At 45.6% G+C, this 27,156-nt stretch overlaps 1 protein-coding gene across 1 annotated transcript in view; it reads left to right on the plus strand.

Annotated features, from left to right (window-relative positions):
- Positions 1–27,156, plus strand: part of LANCL2 (LanC like glutathione S-transferase 2) — a 39,487-nt gene extending 12,331 nt beyond the window's left edge. Inside the window, exons 2-9 of the mRNA XM_054192820.1 lie at positions 890–1,007; positions 8,360–8,567; positions 10,721–10,868; positions 11,362–11,508; positions 16,006–16,188; positions 18,305–18,481; positions 21,814–21,886; positions 23,667–27,156. Coding sequence (XP_054048795.1) covers positions 890–1,007; positions 8,360–8,567; positions 10,721–10,868; positions 11,362–11,508; positions 16,006–16,188; positions 18,305–18,481; positions 21,814–21,886; positions 23,667–23,782 — 1,170 coding nt within the window. The 3' untranslated portion in view covers positions 23,783–27,156. The remainder of the gene's footprint in view (positions 1–889; positions 1,008–8,359; positions 8,568–10,720; positions 10,869–11,361; positions 11,509–16,005; positions 16,189–18,304; positions 18,482–21,813; positions 21,887–23,666) is intronic.

Here is a 27,156-nt window from a genome sequence, read left to right on the forward strand (position 1 = left end):
GCTGCTTTAACTCGTCCTCTTTGTGTCTAGTTCTCTCTTTTAGGTAGTTGTTCTTCAATACGTCACTGCATTTAACAACCTCCTCTCATGATAAAGCATGTCAATCCTAATACTGTTTTAGGGACAGGGAAGAGCAAAAAGCAGGAGGAAGGGCATTTATGTGACTTGTCTTCAGTGTGGCAATCACAAGCTGGGACAGCAAAAAAAGTCTTGGATTTAAGAAGGAGATGTGAATACATCATGGCTGATGTGATTCAGCACATCTTTAAAGATGATGGCCTGACTTGGACTTGGTTTTCTCATATATGAGCATTTATTTTCCTTTAGCTATTTCCTGCTCCATAGTGTCACAAAGAACGTGCAGGGACCTTGTGATGAGAGCAAGCACCTATAACAGGGGGCTTGTACGTTCACTGTATTGTGTTCATCCATAACGTGGTTTTGGTACCAGGACCCTAGATGGAGTACTGGCCCGTGGAGCGGCAGCAGGTGGTTGTATTCTGTTTGCTACTATTTACCTTTTACTCAGCTCAGAGAAGCTCTGCTTACTGTATTAGAAGCCTGAGATAAGAGGCAGCATATAATTGCATACTGTCACAGTGTCCATAGCTGCTCTTCATGTGACTTTAAAGCATCCCCAGATAATTTCTGTCTAATGTAGATACTAGTAACTTACTCTAATGTGTAATCAGAACGCGTTATGCGGGACACACTTAAAATGAAGCACCTTGACACTGCTGATTGCTGTATTCCCTAGTTATTTTTTCTTTGATTGGTTTTTGTTTTGTTGTGGGTTTTTTTCTCAAACGAGTAAGCGGAGCAGACAGTTTGCATTCTTGGATTCTTTCCTTTTCTGACTCGCTCCCTTTCTCTTGTCTCCCGTTTTCAGGTCAGTGCTCGGTTCTCAAAACGGATCCAGGCAAAAATCAAGGACCTTCTGCAACAAATGGAGGAAGGGCTGAAGACGGCAGATCCACATGACTGCTCTGCCTATACTGGCTGGACTGGTGAGAAAGCTAGAATTTGAATGAAGTGTGTTTTTTAAATGATGTAATTGGGTTTATTGATAGGAGGAGGTCCTGATATTCTCAGAGGACTGGCAGAAATCCTCTGATACAGGGATTTGTGTGAGTTGGTTTCTTTTAACCCTGGACCCTTGGTCATTACGGTCTGGAATGACTTCCGTTGACTTCAGAAATAATTGGATTTTGTGTGTGGAGATCTTTGTCTTGCAAAAGGAATGGATTTTCTAAGGCTGCTCTTTCTTTCTGCTTACCTCTTGTTTCTTTAAGGTTTTCTTAAAATGAGTTATTTTCACCTTTTTCTGTTCAACTGACTATTAGTTAGCAGTTGTCTAATGCTAACAACCTCTTCTAATCATTGCAGGGGGTAGGTAGTGGGGGGGCTGTTCTGTGCCCTGGAGCTTGCAGCCTTAAAATCTGGAATATGGATAGTTTGGCTGTGCTTGTTCTGTCTGTACAGAAATGGTAAAAGAACGTGTGAGGAGGGGGGAGTATGGAGGTGGGGTTGCAAGATTGTGAAGTTCCTGAAGATAAAAAGGCCTGTGTGAGCGCCGGTTATTGCTAGGCACCATTGTTCCTTTAGTGTTGCATCACTGATGCTGTCCAAATGTGAATGAGCCCTTCTGATCCTTTAGGCAGAGCCTGCAGTTGTCAAGCCTCATGCGGCCACTGCTCTTCAAGCTGCCAACACGCTTTCCTGTCTAGGCCTCTTAAGTGCCACTTTGCTATTACAATGGCATATTCTATTCCTGCTCTGTTTAGCTCACGCTGCAGGCATACTTATGCTTTTAGCACAGCATATTTGAAATGTGCCCTGAGGACATCTGTTCTTTTATCTTCGTGTCGTGAGGGGGAACAGCTTGGAAAAACTCTCCAGGCTTTGCCCGTGCTCAGGCTTAATTCTGGCAATGAAAGGGTAAAACTTCATTGCTTTCTTCTTGATGTTTCTGTACAGATGGTGCTGTGGGTGGATGGGTGGGGAAGTTTTAGACAACTCAGACTTAAACAGTAGATGTGTTTCAAGGTCTGAAAGTGAGTGGCTGCTAAGTGAGTGCAGAAGATCTCCAGTGGTGGGCTTTCTCGCGCTGACATTACAAAACGGCTCCCGGGAGCTGTGTTCTGACACTGTGACTGACAACTGAAGTTACGGCTGATAAATCAGAGCATGCTGAAAATGAGTCATAAGCTAAAAGTAACACAGCCATGATTAGCTGAAACGAGAAGATAGATGAACAAGTGACTCAGTCTAATGAGAGTGGGGTTTTTCCATCCTCTAGCAGGATCGCCAGCTACATTGGTTCCAAGTTATAAACTTCTTTCAAGGCTCCTGTGGAAATGACTCTGAATAAAAATATATAAATGACCTGGCTTTTAAAATACTTGGTGCAAATACTTTCTCCCCAAACTTGCTCCATGCACCATTTTGCTAGTGTGCAAATCAGAAGGTAAAAGCAATGCTGAAAACAAGTGCCCTATTTGTTACGTACCCAGTCTAGACAAATCTTTTTGGCAGTGCAGTCCTGAGCTTGTGCTTTGTGAAACTTCTTTAAAATCTTGCAACACATACTGTTTGCATGTAACAATCATAGGACTCATGTTAGAGTCCATCTTGCTTATACAAGTGTTCTTTTATGTGCCAGACATCCTCGAGGAGCCATTTTAAGGGTGTCGAAAAAGGAAGGATTGGATAAACTGGGCCTCACGGCTGCTTTTCTGATCATCCTTTGATCAAGCCCGGATATCTACACGTTTGCTGCAACATAAAAAAGGTTACAGAAATCCCAGTAAATAGCCCGCAAGTTTCTGTGCTGCTGAATTGGGCTAACCAAGCTCTGCAGCTCTCCTCTTGGCCTCATCTAGAGATGGATGGCCTTTTCAAAGCCAGACCGGAGAACATCTGAGGACGTACCAGCGCTCTTGTGGCGCTGCTGTTCTTGTACTCCTCGGGTAACCTCTCTGTGGAGCTCAGCGGGTCTTGCGTGGACTCGGCTTTAGTTGTGGTTCAGGAGAGAGCTCTTCCTGTTCAGAAACCAGTTTGAGATGCCCTATGGTCTGGAGGTAAACGTTTTGCTTCTGTACCTTTGTGCTGGAAATTGGCCAACAGACATCCACCGGGAGGGGTTTGTTTCCCTTTCTTCAGTCTACATTGTTGCAATTTTTAAGGTTCGGGTTTGTTTTGTTTTAATGTAAAACTATGTAATGAGTTTAATGGAGTGAAGCTTGATATTACCTTCCGGCATTCTCTGAGGACTTGTTTGCTTTCTGGCTTTTACAAACCAGCTTAATTTGTAGAAGCTCATAATCTTGTTGTGAAATACATTTAAGGGTTATAAAGGACTTGGCAAGTTGAATGCAAAAACTCCTCAAAAAATCCTTTTACAAATCAAATGGAAAATAACTCACTTCTTGCATGGAATAGATGAGTATTGTACAGTCAGTGTACTCGGTCGTACGCATGGTTGTTAGCCCAAGTTTTTGGGTCTTCAGTGCAGCTCCAGTAAGTCCGCACTGGGGAAGGGAATCGCGGCAAAAAAGGGTCGGCTAGGGGCTCGTTTTCGAGGCTTTTTCAAGCCCGGAAAAGCGGCCAGGCCGAGCCGGTACCCGGCACTTCCGGGGGGCGGAGGCAGCTGAGGAGCCGAGGGCGGGGCCGCCACCCCCCGGCGGCAGGTGTGAACGAGCAGGGGGTGGGACCGCTCTCCCCCCTCATAAAAGAAGCCCTTCGGCAGCGCAGCGACCTCGCTGGGCGCTGAGGAAGCCAGGGGCGAGTGGGCGCTGCCTGGGTGTCACCCGCAGAACCATCCTGGAGCACCAGGACAAGGGTGTACCTCCCGGGCTGGAGAAGGGGGTGGCCAAACAGGGCGTGACACACCAGTCCAGTCACACGGCAGTTCGCGCAGGGTAGCGCTGAAAGACCGCCAACCCGGCCAGGTAGCGATGGTAACTACTCGCAAGAAGACCGTGGCATCCATGAGCTCCACAACCACCAGGTCTGATGCGGCCTCTCAGCCGGAGCTCCTGTGGGAACGTGCTGCCACACAGACACCAGGCTGTAGGGTGGGCCCTGCTCTTATGCTGGTGTTGGGTGGCAGCGATGGGCACGCCTGTGAGAGATGTGCCCAGGTAGAGGATCTCCTCCGATTAGTGGTGGAGCTCAGGGAGGAGGTAAGTAGGTTGAGGAGCATCAGGGATTGCGAGAGGGAGATAGATACTTGGAGTAGAATCCTGCATCCCACGACAGAAACCCGCCAGGCAGACAGAACCCCCGCAACAGAAAACTCCCTGTCCTCTCTCACCTCAACTGAAGGTGGTAACCTGGAGGACAGGGGGCAATGGCAGGAAGCTCCTGCATGGCGCAACAGGCGCCGCACTCGAGACTGCCCGGCGACTACCCCATCTTCCCGGGTGCTATTATGGAACAGGTACAGTGCTCTGCAGAGGAACCTGGATGATGACGAGCACGATAGTTCTCCTACCTTGAGGTGTCAGCAAGGTCTAGTCAGACCTCCCCCTGCATCAAAACCTCTGCAGTAAAGAAGAAAAGACAGGTCCTTGTCATAGGTGACTCGCTGCTGAAGAGAGCAGGAGGGCCAATGTGCAGGCCGGACCCGGTACATAGGGAAGTCTGCTGCCTCCCTGGGGCCCGGGTCAAGGACGTGAAGAGGATGCTTCCTTCCCTGGTACGGCCCTCAGACTACTACCCACTTTTGCCCTTTCAGGTAGGCAACGATGGGGTAACAAAAAGAAGTCCAAGGGCAATGAAGAAAGATTTCAAGACCCTGGGACGGCTGGTCAAGGGATCGGGAGCGCAAGTTGTGTTCTCGTCTGTCCCCCCAGTTGCGGGGAATGATGAGGGGATAAATAGGAGGAGCCAGCAGATCAATGCCTGCTTCGAGCCTGGTGCTGCTGGCAGGACTTTGGGTTCTTTGATCATGGCCTGATCTACAAAACACCAGGCCCGCTGGTAACAGGCAGGAATACCTTGACTTCCAGGGGGAAAAGGGTTCTAGGACAAGAGTTATCAGGGCTCATTGATAGGGCTTTAAACTAGATTTGAAGCGGGGTGGGGACGGTACTGGGCTTGCTGGTGAGGTGCCAGGGCATAGTTGCTCAGCGCTCGTGGGCCAGTGTGCCAGTATTTCTGAGCGCCAGAAGGCATACCACATCTCAAGGGTCAAAACTACACGCACGACTCCCTCTCCGAAATGCTTATACACCAATGCATGCAGCATGGGGAATAAGCAGGAAGAGCTGGAGATCTGCGTGCGGTTGCAGGGCCACGATCTCATTGCAATTACTGAGACGTGGTGGGACAGCTCACATGACTGGAATGCTGTCATGGATGGCTATGTCCTTTTCGGGAAAGACAGACCAGCGAGGTGTGGTGGTGGAGTTGCACTCTATGTGAGAGAGCAATTGGAATGCATCGAGCTCTCACTAGGGGTGGATGAAGAGATGGTTGAGAGCTTATGGGTAAGGGTTAAGGAGCAGGCAAATATGAGGGACACTGTTGTGGGTGTTTATTCCAGGCCACCTGATCAGGATGGTGAAGCTGATGAGGCTTTCTACAGACAGCTGAAGGTAGCCTCGCAATCGCAGGCCTTGGTTCTCATGGGGGACTTCAATCACCCCGATATCTGCTGGGAAGACCACACAGCCAGGCACACACAGTCCAGGAGGCTCCTCCAGTGCATTGATAACTTTTTGGCACAGGTGGTACAGGAGCCAACAAGGAGAGGAGCACTCCTGGAGCTGGTACTGACAAACACAGAGGGACTGGTGGAGGACATTAAGGTTGGGGGCACCCTAGGTTGTAGTGATCATGAAAGGATAGAGTTCAGGATCATGGGTACTACGCGCAAAACAACAAGAAGTAAAATTACAACCTTGGCTGTAATTCAGGAGGGATAACTTTGACCTCTTCAAGAAACTGCTTGGAGAGATCCCATGGGCTAGGGCTTTCGAAGGCAAAGGGGCTCAAGAAAGCTGGTTGGTATTCAAAGACCACTTCCTCCAAGCTCAGGATCAGTGCATCCCTAAGAGCAAGAAATTGGCCAAGGGACACAGGAGACCTGCATGGTTGAGCAGGGAGCTTCTGAAAAAGCTCAAGTGGAAGAAGGAACTTTACAGTAAGTGGAAAAATGGACTGACCCCTTGGGAGGATTACAAGAATGCCGCCAGAGCGTGCAGGGATGAAACAAGGAAAGCCAGTTAAACCTGGCTAGGGACGTCAAGCTCAACAGGAAGGGTTTCTACAAGTATTTTGGAAGCAAAAGGAAGACCAGAGAAGTTGTGGGCCCACTGTTGAATGAGACAGGAGCCATGGTGATGGAGGATGCAGAGAAGGCAGAGTTACTGAATGCCTTCTTTGCTTTGGTCTTTACTGCTCGGCCCAGCCCTCAGGAGTCCCAGGCTTTGGGGAAAGTAACGGGGAAAGAAGAAGGCTTCCTCTGGGTTGAGGAGGATTGAGTTGAGGGATCAGTTAGATCAATTAGATATTCACCAGTCCATGGGCCCCAATGGGATGCACCCGAGAGTGCTGAGGGAGCTGGCAGAAGTCATTGCTGGGCCAATCTCCATCATCTTTGAAAGGTCCTGGAGAACAGGTGAGGTGCCTGAGGACTGGAGGAAAGCCGATGTCACTCCAGTCTTCAAAAAAGGCAAGAAGGAGGAGCCGGGGAACTACAGGCCAGTCAGCCTCACCTCCATCCCTGGAAAGATGATGGAACAGCTTGTTCTGGGCGTCATCTCAAGGCATGTGGAGGAAAAGAAAGTTATCAGAAGTACTCAACATAGATTCACCAAGGGGAAATCATGTCTGACTAATCTGATAGTCTTCTATCATGGCATGACTTGGATGGATAGACAAGGGGAGGGCAGTAGATGTGGTCTACCTTGACTTAAGCAAGGCGTTCGACACCGTCTCCCACAGCATCCTCATTGGGAAGCTTAGGAAGAGTGGATTAGATGAATGGACAGTAAGGTGGATAGATAACTGGTTGAAAGACAGAGCTCAGAGGGTTGTGATTAGGGGCACAGAGTCTAGTTGGAGGTCAGTGACGAGTGGTGTTCCCCAGAGGTCAGTACTGGGTCCAGGCCTGTTCAATATATTCATCAGTGACCTGGATGAGGGGATAGAGTGCACCCTCAGCAAGTTTGCTGATGACACAAAGCTGCTGGGGGGGGCGGCTGACACACCAGAAGGCTGTGCCGCCACACAGAGGGACCTGGACAGGCTGGAGAGTTGGGCAGAGAGGAACCTTATGAAATTCAACAAGGGCAAGTGTAGGGTGTTGCACCTGGGGAGGAATAACCCCATGCACCAGTACAGGTCGGGGGCTGACCTGCTGGAGAGCAGCACAGTGGAAAGAGACCTGGGAGTCCTGGAGGACAACAGGAAGCCCATGAGCCAGCAATGTGCCCTCGTGGCCAAGAAGGTCAGTGGCGTCCTGGGGTGCATCAAGAAGAGCGTGGCCAGCAGGTCGAGGGAGGTCATCCTTCCCCTCTACTCTGCCTTGGTGAGGCCGCACCTGGAGTACTGTGTCCAGTTCTGGGCTCCCCGGTTCAATAGGGACAGGGAACTGCTGGAGAGGGTGCAGCAGAGAGCTACCAAGATGGTTAGGGGACTGGAACACCTCTCTTATGAAGAAAGGCTGAGGGATTTGGGTCTTTTTAGTCTGGAAAAAAGACGGCTGAGGGGGGATCTTCTCAATGCTTATAAACACTTAAAGGGTGGGTGTCAGTAGGATGGGGCCAGGCTCTTTTCAGTGGTGCCCAGACAAGAGGTAATGGGCATAAACTTGAGCATAGGAAGTTCCACCTAAACATGAGGAGGAACTTCTTTACTTTGCGGGTGGCAGAGCACTGGAACAGGCTGCCCAGGGAGGTGGTGGAGTCTCCGTCTCTGGAGACATTCCAAACCCGCCTGGAAGTGTTCCTGTGCAACCTGCTCTAGGTGACCCTGCTTTGGCAGGGGGGTTTGACTAGATGATCTCCAGAGGGCCCTTCCAGCCCCTACCATTCTGTGATTCAGTGAGTTCTTCACCAAGCATTGGTGCCTGTGTCATGAATTGCCTTTGTTCTCTGCAAATTGTGAGTCTGCCATTGGCCTTCAGTCTCAATTTTTTTTTTTTTTACTTTTGTCATAATCCAAATTGAAATGTAGTAAAAACAGATGGCCCAATTCCATCCCATTGCATGAGCTAGGACCCTTGACTGACATGTTTTAATTGCCCAAATACCTGTTTGCATTTGAGTTACTGGTTCAGACACACTGAAGAGGGGAATGTGATATACTTTGAAGGACAACTAAATGAAAATATCTCTCTCTCATGCTCCAGGTATTGCCCTCTTATATCTGCAACTGTACCGTGTCACGAAAAACCAGAGCCATTTGCAGCGATCTCTTGACTATGTGAAGAGAATCCTTCGGAATCTGAATGGCAGAAGAGTTACTTTCCTCTGTGGTGATGCTGGGCCACTGGCAGTGGGTGCAGTGGTTTATCACAAGCTGAAAAACGACAGTGAATCCAAAGAATGTGTTGCCAAGTAAGTGGTTGATGGTGGAAAAAGCCATGCCCTTCATTTGTAGAGAGCATTGGTTCAGTAACATTAGCAAGTGGAGTTTTGGAGGACAGGATTAAAAAAAGGGGACACTTTCTCCCCTGATACATTTTCAGTAGAAGAATACAAAATAGGCTTTATCTTTCTTAAAGCTGGTTTACACTTGATTCATCTTTAGTGGGTTATCTTGAGTCCTCTATCGCTGTAAGAACAGGATGTCCTGGGCATATCTGTAGTGCATGCACGTTTTGCTTTTGTCACATTGAAGTGATATTTAACAAAAGCCGCACGCTTGTCATCGGCAATATGTAGTGCTTGTGCAGTATGTGATACTTTCTGTAAAGGGTGGGTCTTAATTGTAGATTCATTACAAAACATGTACACTGCAGGGATCTGGAAGCATCCAGACAGAAACATGGTACATCAAATTGATATGTAACAAAGCTTTAATAAAACAAGGAGGAGGTATTTGCTGAACCGTCAAAGGCATTTAATTAGGTCAGAGCGTATGAAGGATAGCCTGAAAAAATTCCAGACCCTTTCAAAGTAATCTAAATGTAACAAATGTCTTGAGAAATCCAATTTAGATGTAGAGCTTCCTTGGAGAGCTAACTGTCTCTTTGCTGGTATGGAGTTGATTGCTGTCTTGGCGAGGGCTGGAAGCACTGGAGCCCTGTGGGGTTTGCATTCGGCATTAGCAATCCACCTGCTAGCAGTCCAGCAGCATACCTTGGGCTGCCAGAGTTTGCGGACTGGTCTTGTGTCCTCATCTCCATTCTGGTTTATATTTGAAAATGTGATTGATCTCGTTCTAATCTGGAATCCTGGTGCGCCTAATCTCTGCTGCTGTTGCTGAATGAATATTCCAGTTTTGAAATGGGTGGTAGGTTTGGGTTTTTTTTGCTTTTAGATCTGGCAGTAAACTTGGGCATGTCATTTTGGATGCAGCTAGGAGAGCAGTGGTGTTGTAAGGCATGAAGCATGAGCATAGCAAAATAAGATTAGCAATAAATCTTTTAGTCTCGCCTCTGCTTGGAAAGTCATTTCTAGGAGGAGGACTGACAAGGTTAGTTTGATTATTTGTTCCTTTTCTTCCTTTTTTGTTTACAAATATATTCATGACACCAGCTGAGTGGTACATTATAGATGTCAAAATGTAATCTATGATTGCACTTTTAACTTTTTACCTTGTAGCTGTCCAGTTCTATGACTCGAATAATAAAACTTAACAGTGGACAGTTTAACAGAAAATATTTTTATTTTTTTTTTTGTGAGTGGCTTTTCCCTAGTATTAAGCAGTGACAGCATAAACAAGCCATTGGAGTCAGTGTTTTTGCTCCAGCATGATGGTAGTGCTAACGTTTCTGCTAAGTAATAGCTGTTGAGGGCATCTGGGAATTGAATTTAGTCTCAATCCAGATTGTCTTGCCCCCTCCTCCAATTTAAAATGTAATCATCTCCGTGGTTTCATCTAATTGCCAATTTAATCACAAAAGGTAGGAAGAGACAGGGAGGGAGTGGGCAGGAAAACAGATCTCTGCTCCACCTCAACTCTAATGCAGACTGGTGGAGTAATAGTAGGGTGTCTCTTTGGAGCAAATGAGAGTTGCGATGGCCAGCCCAAGGTTGGCTTTTTTTTGGTCGCTAAATGCAAGCAAAACGTTGTGCATAATAGCAGTGGCCTTTTCAAAATTGAGCTGCTAAACGTTTGAGACGACGTGTTGTCTAGGGAGGGGGAGAGCTGAATGGTGGTGTTGGGTATTTTTGTTTGTTATTTTCCTCTTGTACGTCTCCAATTAAGGGTTCTTGCTTAGCTGAAATTCCCACAGGCTCTGTGTGGTGCTCCCTATTTGTTGGCGCAGTCCTCCAGCCTCATCCAGCCCACACCCTGCACCCATATATCTGTTTCAGTCTGCACAAAAACCTGACGGTTGCACTGATACTCACCTGGCTCTGGCTCTGAGTTGCCCATCAGGGATGGCAGGCTCGCAGAGCTCCTGTGTGTAAACCTGGCAGCCAGCTGAACTGGGGATGACTGAAGGGAGGTGGTGGGGCTTTGGCTTCTGGTTTGATTGATGGCTTGTGCAATACGTAGTTCAGTATGGTCTCTCTCTCCCCACCTTCCTTGTCTGATACAGGTTGTTGCAGCTCCAAAGGACAGTCATAAGCACAGATGCTGAACTTCCAGATGAGCTGCTTTATGGCAGAGCAGGTTACCTATATGCCTTGCTGTACCTGAATACTGAAATCGGTCCAGACACTGTCCCACAGTCTGTTATCAAAGAGGTAAGGTACTTTTCTCTCTTCAGTGCCACAACATCAGTGAGGTTGAACTGCAATCAGTCCTTCACGTAATTCAAGGGATTAAGAGAGGGATGCTGGAGAGGAGAGGGACCTGGAACTGGGAACTCAGTCCCATCCTCCCTCCAATCTCTTCCCTCTTTCCCTGCTGCGCAGCTGGGCCTGAGACAGGCCATGGAAGTGGATCTAATCCATAACTAGTTGTGGAGCATTTGAGGTTGAGAAATTGTTACCAAAAACCTTAAGACAGAAGTGTGGAAGTGATTAAGTGAAAAGAAGGAGAATTAAGTGTGGGGAAGATGCATGACTGTTCTGCAGATACCAGAACCAGAGAAGGCCGGCCTGGAAAAAAGTGATTAGAAATATTTATGTATTAAATTTCTACTTTTAGAAATATAAGGGATTCCATCATTTAGGAAAAAATCCATTTCTACCTCAACACTCAAGTCCAAATGAATTGGTGTGTTATTTTTCTTAGGTAATAGATGCTATTATTGAATCGGGGAAAAACTTTTCGAAGGAGGAGCGGAAAACAGAGCGTTGTCCTCTGTTGTACCAGTGGCACAGGAAGCAATACGTTGGAGCGGCCCATGGAGTGGCTGGGATCTATTACATGCTCATGCAGGTAAGAGCATCTTCTGTGGGCTGGGGTGAAACACCATACCTTATTTTGCATCAGAAGATCTTATCCTCGGCTTTCAGGCTTGTGCAGTGTTGTGCTGGGTCAGGGTCTCACAATTTGGAGTTAGGCTCTGCAGCACAGACCCGTGCAGAGATGCTAGTTCAGGCCCTGGTAGCAGAAGAAAACTGTGACTCGGGTATCCTCGCATTACAGTGAATTAACCCTTGAGTTCAGAGCACTAGTGTTCCAGGCGCTGAAGTTTCCTATCAACAGAGACAGTGAGGTGCCTTCCCTCATCCCCATACCTACTTCTTCTGGTGCCTGCAGTTAGTCCAGCTAAATATTTGCTAACTCACCCTCCATCACTCTTCAATTTTTTTTTTCTTTTAGCATGAGTGCACCACTGATGCCTTCTGTCCTCCTGCCCTCCATGCCCTTCCTCTTTTCTCTGGTGACTTTTTTTTTTTCTTTTCACTCTCGAAGCTTTTGTAAGACTATCCTTAATCACACATTAGTCTTCAGTATGCTTTTATTCTTTAGAAGTTCTTCCTCTTCCTTATCCCCCCTATCTCTCCCCCAAAAATCTGATGTTCCTCAGTGCGTTTATAACCCTTACTCTCCTCTTTCTGTTGTCCCGAGTGAGATTCCTCTCTTCTGTATACCTCCTCTTTCCCACACTTAAATCCATTCCGCCTGCCCTGAGATTCTCCAATAGGACTATGATATTTTTCAAAACAGACCTGTGTATCTTATTTCTGTTGTACAGTCTGGAAAAAGAGCCTGAAGATTCATTACAGAAGATGGCCGTAGAGCTGCAAATTTTGTATTGTACCTGTTTCTGGTTTTTAAAGGCACTGCCAGTCGAGGCACATTTGTAAATGTTAATTTTCTTACCAGCTCACGCAGAATGACTTTCCTTCAGGCAAGTGGAAAGACTGTACGTCCTCACAGCCTGAAGCTGCATACAGATGTTCACTGCAGAAGTCACTGAGCTGGTATTTGGTGTTGCCACTGCTCAGACATCCATCATTTGCAAAAGATGCTGTGAGTTCTCCCCACCTGTTTCACGTTAGCTCACACCACTTCCACTGGTAGCTCAGACTAAAGCTGCCGACTCTGCTGTGGAAGTGGCTATTGCTCTGCTGCCTGGCGGCATGTCTTAACCTCACTACAGCCATTTTCTGCAGTGACAATCTCAGTGGGGCCTCAGGCTGCTCTGATTTACTGTGCCTTTATCATAGAACCATAGAATGGTTAGAGTTGGAAGCGACCTTTAAAGATCATCTAGTTCCAACCCTCCTGCATGGGCAAGGGACACCTACCACTAGACCAGGTTGCTCAAAGCCCCATCCAACCTGGCCTTGAACACTTCCAGGGATGGAGCAGACACAGCTTCTCTGTGCAGCCTGTTCCAGTGCCTCACCACCCTCACGGTTTAAAACCGTTGCCCTCAACCTATCAGTTCACTCCCTGATAAAGAGTCCCCCCCCATCTTTCCTGTAAGGCCCCCTTTAGGTACTAGAAGGCCGCTATAAGGTCTCCCGGGAGCCTTCTCTTCCCCAGGCTGAACAACCCCAACTCTCCTAGCCTGTCTTAGGAGAGGGGCTCCAGCCCTCTGATCCTCCTCTGGACCTGCTCCAGCAGGCTCTTCACTTCCTGCTTGTTTCAACAAGGTGGTCCACCCTCTTTCAGTTCCCTCATCTTCCTGACTTCCATTTTTCCTTCCCTGGCTCTGTTAGATTTTCTGAGAAACATCCAGTCCTTTAAAGTAGCCTCTTTAAAGGCTCCATCCTTCATTTACTGAGGTTCAAGGCTGATAGGAGAAATAATTGCACAGTGCTTTTTGGTTTAAGTAAAAGCTACTCTGTCTACAAGTTAAAATCGTAACTAACTTTTCCTTTACCTGTAATTGCTGCTTTTAAGAATTACCACAAAGCCATTGTTTATGCAGCATTAGATTACTGTCTTTTCACTGTACATTAAATATTGTGAGTCATGCAGAGTTGAGTCATCCACTGCAGAAGATGGCATACTGGAGTCCATCTTTTCCCCATCCCTCCCATGCCAAATGAGGAGAATTTTTCTGTATTTTCAGCAAAGAATTCAGGAGATGGCTTTTTGAGTGGTTGTTTGATAACAAAAAAGGGGTGTCCAACATAGCATCTGAGATGTGAAGGTCACTGATCATCGTTTCTGTACACCTTTATGAGCAAATGTGTATTGCCAGATTTATTTACAAAAGTCTAATGGAAGAATAAGAGCACAGCGGTGTTAAATAACTCATCCAGGATGTAGAGGGAGAATGCTGAAGTGAAAGCTAGGAATCTCTAATCCTAGCCCCTTTCACTAATCCTGAGGCAAAAATGTCTGTTTTCATATCATTGCTTTTGTCCAGAGAGTCAGGACACATACCTGTAGGTTACTTTTTTGCTGTTGGTGGTAGATGCTGGGAACCTCAGCAGCTTGTGCAAAGAACTCACTTGTTCTCAGATCTTCTCAGAAGCACAAGGTGAGAAGGAGATTTGTAAAGATCTCTGCTCTTCTTGGGTTTACCTCCCAAGAACAGACATGCTGGACTGGGCTTGCCTTGCACAGCTCAAGACTGAAGGCATTTATTGCTGGTGCCCATCTGCTTTGTCTTCCGCTGCAGGGGTGCAGCGTGAAATCAGAGCCCCAAAACAAAACTTCCCCCAGAGCCTCCCTCCCCCACAGGTCAGCATCTGAGTGGGGGCTGATCAGCTCCAGGGTGTTCTTCATGGTAGGATGATCTGTATTCAGGTGTACTTCTGATTAGAAGCGTGAAGGTTTCTGTGCCACTCAGAAAAGTGCAGAGATGGAGTTTGCTTGAGGGACCTGGTAGGTAGATCTCTGGCAAAGCTTTCCTGGCTGAGGTTAAGGACAAGAAGGACATGGACCTGTTGGAGCAGGTCCAGAGGAGGGCCACGAAGATGATCAAAGGGCTGGAGCACCTCTCCTATGAAGACAGGCTGAGAGAGTTGGGGTTGTTCAGCCTGGAGAAGAGCAGGCTCCGGGGAGACCTTATAGCGGCCTTCCAGTACCTGAAGGGGCCCTATAAGAAAGCTGGGGAGGGGCTGTTTGCAAGGGCGTGTAGCAATAGGACGAGGGACAATGCTTTTAAACTAGAGCAGGGTAGGTTTAGATGAGACATTAGGAAGAAGTTCTTTACAATGAGGGTGGTGAGACACTGGAACAGGTTGCCCAGAGAGGTGGTGGAGGCCCCATCCCTGGAGACATTCAAGGCCAGGCTTGATGAGGCTCTGAGCAATCTGATCTAGTTGAAGATGTCCCTGCTTACTGCAGGGGGGTTGGACTAGATGACCTTTAAAGGTCCCTTCCAACCCAACACATTCTATGATTCTATGAAACAGAACCTTTTGGTTTCTTTCAGGTTACTGAAAATACAGCTATTGAAAGTCTTCCTTCATTTGGCTGTAAGACTGTCAATTGTAGCAGTGTGCTCACCTATTAAATGCAAATGTGCTGGAGCTGGTGGGAAACAGTGAAATTGTATGACATCGAGTCAGCAACAAAGACAAGTTATTTAAAAAAATAAGCTCAGTTATTAGGCGCCTCTAGGCTCCGGTTGCTACAGTTGTTCCCACAGCTTGCAGGAATTCCAGAAATTGTGTAGGCTGTGTAAAAATAGAGAGCTCTGTTATGAAAATACTGTAAAATGGGCTGGTAGAGGAAGGGATGCCAAAAAAGAACAACTGCAGACCCACCAGGTACTCAGCTTCTATACCTTTACTTACAAGGAGCATGCAGGTTGATGGATATATTCTCTTTTTGGCAAGGATGTAAACTAAATAGAACAAGAAAGAAAATTCAGAAGAGCAATCTAAGGATGAGTTTGCAGTACAGAGATATTTAGCTACCTGGAGAAGTAGCTATTGCTTCTGAAATTGGAAATGCAGATTTATAGCCCATAGCTTCAGGGAAGTTTTTTTTATGATGGAAGACTTCAACGTTCACAAACCTTTGCCAGCTATGCCGCCACATACACTCTTCTTCATTTATTCGGAAACAGGACAGGTTTGTCTACGTTAGTTATCTTTAAAACAAAATGTGTAACCCATTGTGTTTTAAGTGTGTATTATGAGCAAGGTAGCTACAAAACCATCTTTCTCCTGTAAGTGTTCTCTCTTTTTTAAGGTATAAAGAGAGGCCTGGGAGTCTTGAAATCCATATTCTGTTCTCAGTTCTTCCATAGTCTTTCTGTGTCACCTCCAGTAAGACAGGTAATAACTTGGTGCCCCAATTTCTTTGTCTCTACAGTAGCTGTAAAAATGCTCTTCGCAAGGGTATTGTAAGCAGACATTAATTAAGTCTGTATGAAGTGATTCAAAGTATTTGGATCAAGGGCACATATGTAGGATACTTGAAAATAGATCATAGAATTAGTACTGATACACAATTCGTTACTATTTCTGTTTATGGTTTTGGTGGTGTTTTTTTTTTTTTTTTTAATGTTTTCTTTAGCCAATTGCAAACGTGGACCAGGAGACCCTGGCAGAGCTGGTCAAGCCAAGCATTGACTATGTGCGACATAAAAAATTCCGATCTGGGAACTACCCGTCGTCACTGAGCAACGAGACTGACAGACTGGTTCATTGGTGCCATGGTGCCCCCGGAGTCATCCACATGCTCATGCAAGCTTATAAGGTGAATCATTCTGTGTTCATATAGACCTCTATTTTTACAGAGAGACCTGTACGAAGGCCTCTCGGATTGTAAGGCTCACATTTTACATCTTTCTGGATCGAGACTTTCAAACCAGAACCCTAGGCTAGGCATCTAAAAATCTCAGAATAGGTATGTTTGTAAAGAGGAAATAAGTGGGTAAAATTGCTTCTCGGGGTGTTAGTAGTTACCAGACTTTAGGCTTTCTTGGAAAAGAGTCACGTGTTTAAACAATTTGATATCAGAGTCCTGGGTGTGAGAACATTGACCTAAATTCTTTGAATCTTCATCCCAAGACTTTGAAGAATTGTGTTGGTTTTCAAAAGCGTAGGTTATTGTGTCTTACCAACAAATGTCTTCCATAAATCACTCCATTATTAAGATATAGCTCTTGAGAACTTAACATCAGAGCAAAGATCCCAGGCCCCTTCAAGGGCATAAATGTAATCACTGAGCTACCACAAGCTTACGGTTTGCTCTTATCCATCCTTAACTAGGTTTGCGCTTGCGCGCTCTCTCTCTCTCTCCCTTGTGTTGTGCACTTCTGATTTGCATGACATTTGAAAGTGTGCCATTTAATTAAATCTATGCAAATTGATTCTTGCTTTCGACAGCACTCCTTGGCAGATTCCCTGCTTGGCCTCTGGGTGGGCTGATGAAATGCAGGCTTGGTTTATGGAATAATTACTCATGCAGCTACCTGAAATGTGAACTGTAAATCTCTTACAGCATTGATGAATGTAGCAGCAGTCATAGTTGCTTTTTCTTTGGACTGTGGTAGGAGGTTGACTTGACACTGCAGACCTCTTCCCACCCTCTCCCCCTTTTCTTTATCAATGCGATGCTTTCCCCAGCACAAAATGTTTTGCAGGAGATAAGAGGGACAGGGCCAAGTTCCGTTTAGCGGTCTCCCTTCTGGCCTCTTTTTGTGTTTAAGGTGATGGGGCATATGATGCTTTTCTTTTACTCTTTATATTCCGCTTTTTGAAGAAGCGATAAGAAAATCAGAGTATGTTTTGCTGGCTATGCTTTCATACCAAGCGCAGGGACTTGCAATAACAGGCAGAAGTGTTTGTCCTGGAAATCAAATGCTGTTGCCAGCCCTTAATTTGAAATGTTACAGCTAAGTAGCTGACAAACCCTGTTTAGAGAGAGGGACTTTCTTTATCAAGCTTGTGGATTTAAGAAACTTGCATGTTAGTTGCTTCTGTTACCTTGTGAAATAGCCTGGCAGGGAATGCTGTCTCTAAAGGACTCAGTCTACAGTAGCGCATTAATAACTGTTTTTTTAATTGGTGTTTTTTGACTTGCTGATCTGTAGAATGACTTCGACAAAGGGGAGTAAAAAATTAGCTTTATAAAGGTGGAAGTCTGGTGGTGTTCAGCTAAATTACTTGCTTTTGTTTTCTGCTCTCTTGGTGGTCTCTCTGTTCAAAATGCACTTCAGTTGCAATAAACTTTGCAAAATTAGTCCTTTGCCCAAACTGGCTAGTGCTTCTGAGTATTTACAATAGAAATACTAATCAAGGTAATGGAGTGTTCCTACTTGTACTTGTGACAGAGAAAAGAGCCCTGTGCTACACAAAGAGATATTCTTGTGCATTTTTCACATGGAATGGAAGGCAGATGGTGAGTAACTAGGAAGAATTACTCAGGAAGACCAGGACCTAGCCCTTTGGGACCAGAATTGATGACCAGTAGCCTGTGTTACATTTCTTGGAGGCAATAAGTACTTTTCTGTATTTCAAATCAAATGGTGTTGTGGTTTGGGAATGGAGGGGAGAAGCAAAAAAAGACCATGTACCCTTCAAATAGATTATAGATTGTAGAACCAAGGGCCTTGACCTTGAGTTTTTTCCTTTGGGTCCTGATTTCAGAAGCCAAAACTTGAGAAGTTCTTTATTTTTCCATGCAGGAAAAGGAGAAACAACTTAGAAAAGAAAGGCAAGCCTATGATGAATGGATTATTAAAATTCAAAATAAATTGTATATGGAAAAACCCCCACACCAACAGCGAAACAAAATGAAGCTGGACCTGAGAGATGTTTTCATTAGAACTTCAATTTATGTGTATTTATTCTCTGTTTTCATTCCACAGACTTTTAAAGAGGATAAATACTTGAAAGATGCTATGGATTGCAGCGATGTCATCTGGCAGAGAGGTTTATTGAGAAAAGGGTACGGGATCTGCCATGGTACTGCTGGCAATGGCTACTCCTTCTTGTCTCTCTATAACCTAACTCAGGACAAAAAGTACCTCTACCGGGCTTGCAAGGTGAGATCCGCAGCATCCCAGCAAAATTACCATTCCCTTTCATGTCATAATGCCCATACAAGAGTAAACTGTGATCAGAGTAGGCTGTTGTGTGCTAGAGCTGGAGCTGGCTGGGTGGGACAACGGTGTCCTGTCACTTGCTCCCCCTCACTCACACAGCTGAAGACGTCCAGTCAAAGTGTACGTGGGGCACGCACCATCTTAATACACAGAGTGAAATGCACGAATGTCCTGTAAGGGAGGAGGGACTAAACACGTATTCAGAAGAAATCAGAGTCTGAAAGTCAGCCTGCCTGAACAATAACAGACTAATGTTATGTGGTGCTAATTATTCCATTGAGACATCCACTGTCGTCTTCAGCTCCTCAAGCAATACTGTTTGTAGTCTTCTGTAATTATTTGTTTTCAGACTAGTGTCTGTTTGGGGCTTTTAGAGCTCTGAATTGCAGTTATTAAATTGCTCACTTAGATTTTTTTTTTTTTTTTTCATTAATGCAAATTGCAGAGAAAGACACGCTCAGAATTTTTCCATTGGAATTGTCCAGGTTCTGCTGTCAGCTGTGTTAATGCTAGCAGTTACCAAAGGAGAAGGCTTTCTCAGCCTCTCTTTCCTCATCTCTTAAGACTTTTGCTTTGTTTGGTTTTGGTTTGTTGATTGGGTTTTTTTTTTTTCCAGCTTAATTAATGGATATTAGGTTTCATATTGCATACATAGCTATTTAGCAGAGGCCTTTTTAAAAGTATTGTAATGGGAAATTTGATGAGTTGCTTCTTAGGTGCTTTCAGATGAGCACTGGCCACATGTAAAGCTACTGTGTTCATCTCCATGGTCAGCCTGTCATGCTAGCAGAGCTGCTTGTCTCACCTTACATTTACCAAAGCATCACTCCATGAGGATGCCGGTAGGCATACCTGCATCTAGAGAACATAATAAACCGCTATCACTTCCACGGCAAATGTGTGACTTTCTTACGTGTGGAGTCACCCACTGCTGATGTTTGAGCCACAGCACCAAAACCAGCATTGCTGTCGGCCGCTCCCTGTTGAGCTCTCCCCCATGGGGATGTACTCCATGCTAGTACACCTTCTATGGCTCTGTGCCGTGTTGGCAGCTCCTCGTGGTGCTGCATTTCTGGCCCAGGAGAGCCCTGATGTTCTTCCGTACCAAGCTAGAGAAAAGCAAACATATTTGTTTCAAAGCCAAAGGAAGGAAGAGACTCAGTTGCGTACCTGAAATCCCTTTGGGAAGGAAGATGTGGCACAGTGGCCGAAGATTACTTGCTGGAGGTGCCCAGCAGGTCTGGCAGCATATTTGCAACCATTCTGCATTTTAGCATCTCCAGCATTCACTCAGGCCCTTCAGGCTCTTGGAGGGGAAATCTTGAAACAGGCAGAGGAATTTGCTTGTCTAGCATTCTTGAAATCTTTCCGTTTTGAGCCAGAGCACGCAGGGAAGCAAACATGCAGTTATGTTGGTACCTAAAGGCATGTATCTGAGAGAACTAGATGGCTCCCCTCCCGGGGTGTTTGCTCACACCGAAAACATGAGGCCCAGGGGAAGGAGCCTGGCCAGGAATCCCTGGTTACCTCTCAGGAGCTGTGAAACTGTTTCACAAATGAACCAGAAGAGCTTGAAGGGCTGTGGCTCACAGAGACCCCTGGTTTGTGCTTCTCGCTTTCGGCTTCGCAGCTTTTCTCCAGCATTATCAGACAGGCTCCCAGGAGGCTGAGCCACTCCTAGCTGGCTTGTGAGAGGAGAGAGGGGCTGTGGCATCCTGGGCTCCGGGCAACAGAGAGCATCCGAGCCCTGTGCCACTCACTCAGCATTGTGATTAAACCATTGCTGACGGCAAGCACAACCAGTCTATGTGACAAATAATGGCAGATGTACTCCTGCTAGAAGATTTTTATTTTTTTTTCCCTTGGTTTAACAAAGATATTAGTGTGGCATACTGGATCTGTGAGTTGTGCTGAAGCTATGAACTTGTAATGTTGCTTGGTTATGCTTCAGTAGCCTGGGGTGCATTTTTTTAAAATTTCTGTTGCAGTTCCCAAGCCGGCAGTAATAATAAAGGCTAGTATGCAATAAGATGTGGATGTTGCAAGAATTGATTGTCGTTTAGAAACAGGCCACAAACATGTTCAGTCCTCACATATAAGACAAGATTACATGGCAAATTAAACCTTGGTTTGAAGATTTATACTCAGGGGGCCCAAAGATGTTTCCTCAGTTCTCAATAACAGTGTGGACCACCATGTTTGCGTGTTTTTTGCTGGGTTTCCTCAAGACATTCACACACATGCACACACCTTTACCAAGAGAAGAAAAATCCGTCCCCCAATAAAGGTTTCAACAGAACAGAGTAGGGGGAAGAAGGGAGGAGATGCCCCCCTTTATCCTTCTCTTGAACAGACTGATGGCTCTGGGGGCATCCTCACATCCAGTGAATAAGATGATCCGTTTGCTAGCAGGTTGCCCAAATTGCAGGGTGAGCCGGGAGAGGCCTCTCAGTTCTTTGCTTTGCAGGAATCTTTGCGCTGTATTTTGAATAAGCAGTGGTTTGCTTCCAAGCACAGAAGTGCCGGGGGAACTTGTGCCCCCCTGTATGCTCTGGGGAACCATAAAGGAGAAATAGATGGTTGCTATTAAATTGATCCAGATGCGGTTCATAAGTCGTGTATGTCTCGTGTAGCTGCTGCGGCAGTGTTGAGCAAACACAAGACAGACACTGGTAACTCGTTCTAATGGTATTCCATCTTCTGCAACAAAATATTGATGACCGTAATAGTCTAACTATTTATAACGACTTTTCATAAGGCTTGGGGAGAGAGAATAAATAAAACTAAGTAATGACAGCTAGAGATTTAGTACTCTTAAATTGGTGCATGGAAGTGAAAGAAAAACAAAATGCAGTTTACTACCCTGAGTCCTGAGCACGTGGATAAATTAAGCACCAAGACAAATAAGAAACTGACACTATAGTATTAGAAAAATTTTGCCCTTGAAACTGAATATATATGTTCTCGTAGCATTTTTCATTGACATGTAGAAGGGTTGATTTACAGGAAACAGAAGTTAAGTACAGCCCACCTAATTATGGTGCTATGGAACTGAAACTCGTGCTGTGGAAATACATATCCTAACACCTAACTGCAGCCTTGTCACGGTTGAAGTGGGACAAGTTGATCTGGGACAGTGATTTCTGTGTTGTGTCTCTGCTTACGCTGTTTTACATTTAGTACCTATTAAAGATATGCAGATGCTCAAGCTTGCATGTAATAGTCTTTAATTGAAAGTAAAATATTTTTTTTTGTTTTAACGTTTTCCCCAGTTTGCTGAATGGTGTTTGGAGTATGGTGCACATGGATGTCGTATTCCTGACCGACCTTATTCTCTCTTCGAAGGTAAAGTGTTGGTGTTGCAAATGGTATTGTATGATACAGGAAAGAAGGGCAACCTTGCAGTTTTGGCACGTGCTTAGGAGTTGGGAAATCTTTGGTGGGTTCCTCTACTATTAAAAATACACCCACTCCCTACCATCACCTCTGCCTAAAAGAAGGTGGGGGAGACAAAAGAAAATCATTCACTATCACAACTTGAACTTTTGATTGTGTTTCAGTAGTTTCCAATATAAAGCCACCGCCTCTGTCGTTCTTGAATAAAATTCTGCTGTGCTGATGCCTCTTGGCTGAAAGCCTGAGAGCAAACAGAAGTCTGGGCAGCAGTTTTGTCACAGGTGTTGCTGCAGAGGGCCAGGGCAGAGGAGCAGCTGTGGGTAGAAGGTCTGAAACTAGTTGCTGGCTTGTCAGAATTAGGGCTTCTCTGCTGCAGTACTGAAGCAATGAAAAGCTACTTGTAGTACGAACCCAAACCACTTGAACAGAAAAGAAACACAGAGTTCTCAGGGGCTTTTCTGTCAGTTCAAAGATGTTCCTAAATACTTTCCTAGACCTTTGTATTTTTTTTTTTAATTCGTAGTTTATTTTCTATTCCTTATCTCATCCTTATGTTTGAGAAATACAGTACCAAGGAATCACAGACCCAAGTAGGACTTACTTAAAGTAGCGCTGCTGCTTGGTGAACAATGAGCCTAGTGTGCCACCTATCACAAATACGTGAAATTACAGCAGACCGAATAGGATTATTTTACAAATAAACCAGTCCAAGGTGTGAACACAAGAGAGCAGTAGTTACATGCATCCCTCCTAAATATAGAGTTATTGTCTTAATGTTTAAGGGAGAAAAGCGTAAGTATTCTTATTCCTGAGAGCTCCCTTGGATGCACTTGTAGGCCTACAATCTGTTGTGTAAGAGCATTGAGATTTGTTGAGAAGGTGAAGTAGTGCCAACAACAGGATGATTTGTACTCTAATGCTGACATACTGCTTTTATTTTAGTTTTTTAATGCCCGTGACTTTTTTTTGTTAGAAAAATCTCGAAGTCTCAAATTTGAGACAAAAAAATCTTGATTTTGGGCTGGTTTTTTTTTTTTTTTGTAGCTAAAATTGTGTGTGAAGTTGTCCGGTTCCACATGTACGAGCACATGTTCAGTGGAAGTTGCATGTGCATCTTACAGGATTGTCTTAATCGTTTCATTTGCATCAGATGCTGTATTTCAGGAAGGTTCCTTTGTTTGTATGTCCTTAGCCATTGATAAAATGGGATTTTAACTTGACCATAAAACTGAACTTGTATTTGTATGCTGTCCTGCTGTAGGGTGCCTCTGTTGTGTGTCACCCTAAGAGTTTCACTAGGTGATGCTGGTGGTAGTGCTTCAGGCTCTGGATGACTTCTTTATGAATAGCGAACAAATGAATCTGTACATCACAAGTACAACGAAGTTTTGCCTTTGTTTTTTAACCAGTGAAATGACGAGCAAGCGCTGCTCAAATTCTGAGGGACGGTCCAAATTGGGATTTACTTTTTCTTAATTGAAGTAGGATTGAGGTTGTGCAGCTGGAAAGGTGGTAGCAGAGAGATCTTGGTTCTCGCCTTTGATCTTTTCAAGTGAAACTTGGTTTCCTGGGCAAAGTAACATGAGATGGCCTTTCTATAGGCCCTAAGTTCACCTGTTCAAAAAAAGATCGAGTGAGAGGTGTTCAAACAGGCGCGGTTGCCTTTGCTGTCAGCTGCGCTATTTTAATGTCAAAGATGCACAAAGATCTCTTTCTCGTTATGTTTTAGGCATGGCTGGAGCAATTCACTTCCTCTCAGATATTTCAGTACCGGAGACTTCCCAGTTTCCAGCGTTTGAACTTGGACCTCAAAGGAGGGAAAACAAAGTGGAACAGGACAGCTAAAAGATCATTTTGAAAGGAAACTGATGCCAAAAGAGATGAGACTGTTTAGTGCCTCTGATCCTGAACTAACTCGACCCTGAACCGACGGATGGATAAACCCCTTTTCTCAACCCCCCGCCTCCAAGGACCATGAAGTCATTAGAGCATGAACAGGAGAAGCCACACTTAAGTTCAGTTAAAGTGATTGATACCTTCAGACGTAGGACAAGAGAAGTCAAGTTTTGAACTTTCTCTCTTCTGTTGTATTTGTCTTCTTCAGGTCTTTGACATGCTCTGCATGTGTATTGGTGTTGTCTGTTGATTCGAGTCTTTTGTTGTTAGCAAAAAAGCTGGTCTCTGTGTGAATCTCTGTCCTGTACCTTCGTGCATGACTCTTAACAGCAGTGTGGCTTTCTGCAGCGTGGTTACCCAGAGAGTTCCACCTTATGCCAGAGAGTTTGCTGCAGGACACTGCCCAGCTTCACTGGTGAGCTGGCAACTTTAAAAAGAGATGAAAAACGTTTTTATGTTCATATTTTTCTGCATTTTTCTCCACAGTCCCTAGAAGTCAAGGTGGTGGAGATGAGCCTTTATTGATGAAGAGGTATGAGCCCATCTCAGTTTTCAGAAACTCGGCAGGTTAGAAGGGACTTGACTTGGTCTTTTGCTGCTGTTGTGGGAGGTTTTTTTGAAAGCTTGAAAGAGAGGCTACTGTTGATACCCGCACCTGGTTAGCGTGTTAGGCACTTACAGCAGGGTGGAGATGCTTGTCCCCACCTCTGCAAAGCCCCATCCCATGGCATGACCTTAACAAACTGAAGATGGAGTCACCCACACTAACCTCCCACTGCTGCCACGAGCAGAGCAGGGACAGCATAACTGTGCTTCTCCTCTCCTGTACATGGATTTGTAATAAACCTGTTCTGCAGCATCTAGTAAGGGAGGGCATCAGGGCAGTTTCTCATGCTGGTAACTCAGGATGACTCTTGCTTCTGAACCAAGGCGGTGATTTCTTCTGGGCCCTTCCCTCCCTCTCCCAGCCGCGCTGCATTTAGCCCGTATAGTACGATTTGAGCGATAAATACCAGCTGCTTGTGCAGGCTGCAGAAGATTAATGAGCAATGCGAAACCATTGCTAGAGGCTGTAATTGAAGTTGATTTCATCATAAAATCCGAACAGAAAAAGCCCTTTGCCCTTCGTTTTAACTGTACTGCTAGTGCTGTGCTTCCCCTTGTAGTGTGGTGGGGTTGTGAATTACTAGACCTGCCTCCAGATGCTCCTGAGCATCAGGCTCTTGGTTTGGGAGAAGTGGGACGTGCTGTAAGTACACCTACAACAGGCTTATGTGTTCCAGATAGCAAGTACGCTTACTGCTGGGGAAAGGTAAGTAAGTGTAGTGCACTCTCACTCGCACGGGCTCTGTTGTTATCCTTCCCCCAGGCCTCCCTGTGCTTTGTCATTCCAGGTGCTTATTTTAATTGATATCTTCCATCAGGTGCGAGTGTGACCTTTCAGGCGTGCATTGGGATATACGTGACCCATGGGACATCTGCTGAGCGCCAGCATTTTGCAGTCAGGCTTGGAGATGCATTGTTGCTCCTGCATAAATCTCCGACCGGTAGCGGGTGACGTCCTTGAGCTTTACAGTGTCTGTTGCCAAATCCATTGGGACGTTAATAATCTCCACACTCAGTTTTGCTGGGCAAGAGCAGCAGTGCCAGTGCAGGGACAGCTTAATGTCACAGCGTAGCTCCTCTGCTGGTTTGTCAGGTAGGACTAAAACATGGGAGCAGCGGGAGAGACTTTTCCACCCCTCTGGCAAAGGGCGGAAGATGAGGCGGGGGGGGGCACCGAACCCAGCCAGGGATGAGGGAAAATGCTGAAAGGCAGTGGGGAATGAGGGAAGCGGCCTGACAAGTGGCTGGGGTGAAGCAAAGGGGAGCAGAGCGGCAGAAAGCGGAGGGATCAGTGAGGAACAGGGAGAGCAGGTTACAGGAGGCAATGCATAGACTCTAGCGGTAGAGACCATCTCCGATGAGGTGTTCTTCCCTGGCAAGCATGCAAAGGTCTAACACTGTGTTTCTGTCTTCAGCCTGTGGATCACTGATCCCTAGCCAGGGACAAAACTGGTCCAGGGCGAAGTCTCACAGAAATCCTAGCAAAGGAGGTAGACAGCAGTCCTGATCCTGTTTCACATCACCCCTACCCGGTTTTGCCTTCCCTTCCGCTGTGACTGCAGAGCGTGTTTGGTGGGTTAACTTAAGGGAAGGGGCTTGCCAGGTCTGCAGGAACCGCCTGCCAACACAGAACAGAAACCACAGGCCTTCCCGGCAGATGCCAAGCATGTGTTGTACTGACCGCTTAACTATAAGGGGTCGGCAGGCAGGTATTTTCATTCAGTTATTATGTACATATATGCCTTCTTGGCTGCTGAGCTTGGAACGGCACCTGTGGGAGGTGATTTTTGGCTGGCTGGAGCCTAAGGGGAATTAAAACTTGCTGATTTAAAAAATACATAGGTGTAGGCACACTTAGAATGGCTTAATACTGAGCAGATCTCTGAGATGCTTGAGCGCACCCATCGAAATAATGAACAAGTCAGCTACCAGCTCTTTCTGTACCACAGCCAGCCTTCTGCTGCCGTGGGGGCTGGCACCGTCTTTCTCCGCAGAATCCTCTTGGAATTGAGAAAGACTGGAAATGTAAGGTATCAAGTCGGGAAGCCTCTGACAGCGCATCTGCCTCGTCTTCCTGATGTGACTTTCCCCATGGCTCCTCCTTTCCGTTAGTCACAGTGTTGTGCTATCTAGGTGGCCCATTAAGAAAAGATATTGTGTGAAGGTGAAAAAATGGATTTCACCAAGGCATTGTTTTCAGAAATCACATCAAACTAAAAATGTGGAAAATGTCTTAATATTCCCTGGTTTGCTTCGTCTGTGTGTAATAGTCCATCTGTTGCAAAAAAGCAGTAGTGTTAAAAATGGAGATGCTCTTCGGGCAGAAAAAGAGGAAAAAAAAAAAATGCTGATGTTTTGTTCTTTGGCTTTATTAGTAAAGATCAAGCTTTGTGGTGGTAATTTGCGTGATTCTTTTTTTTGCTGTACTCCTTCCTTCCCTCCAGCCCTGTGGCGATAAGCTGTCCCACCGCTGTGACTGCTGATCCGCCTCTCGATCTCATAGTCCTGCAGGGTGAAACGCATGCCCGAGCGTGAGCAAATTTTTGGGGTGTTTTTTTTTTCTTTTTTTTTTTTTTTAACCTTCACCTTTTGGTGGCATCAAAGACCTCTTTACTGCTGCTTCTCTCAGGTGATCTTTGGTGTACATTGCTTAGTACAAAGCGTTGCTTTCCTTTCTGGTCACATGGGTGCTGTTGAACAGTTTGCAGCTAAAGCCT

Source organism: Rissa tridactyla, chromosome 2, assembly GCF_028500815.1.
Source record: "Rissa tridactyla isolate bRisTri1 chromosome 2, bRisTri1.patW.cur.20221130, whole genome shotgun sequence".
Lineage (NCBI taxonomy): Eukaryota > Metazoa > Chordata > Aves > Charadriiformes > Laridae > Rissa > Rissa tridactyla.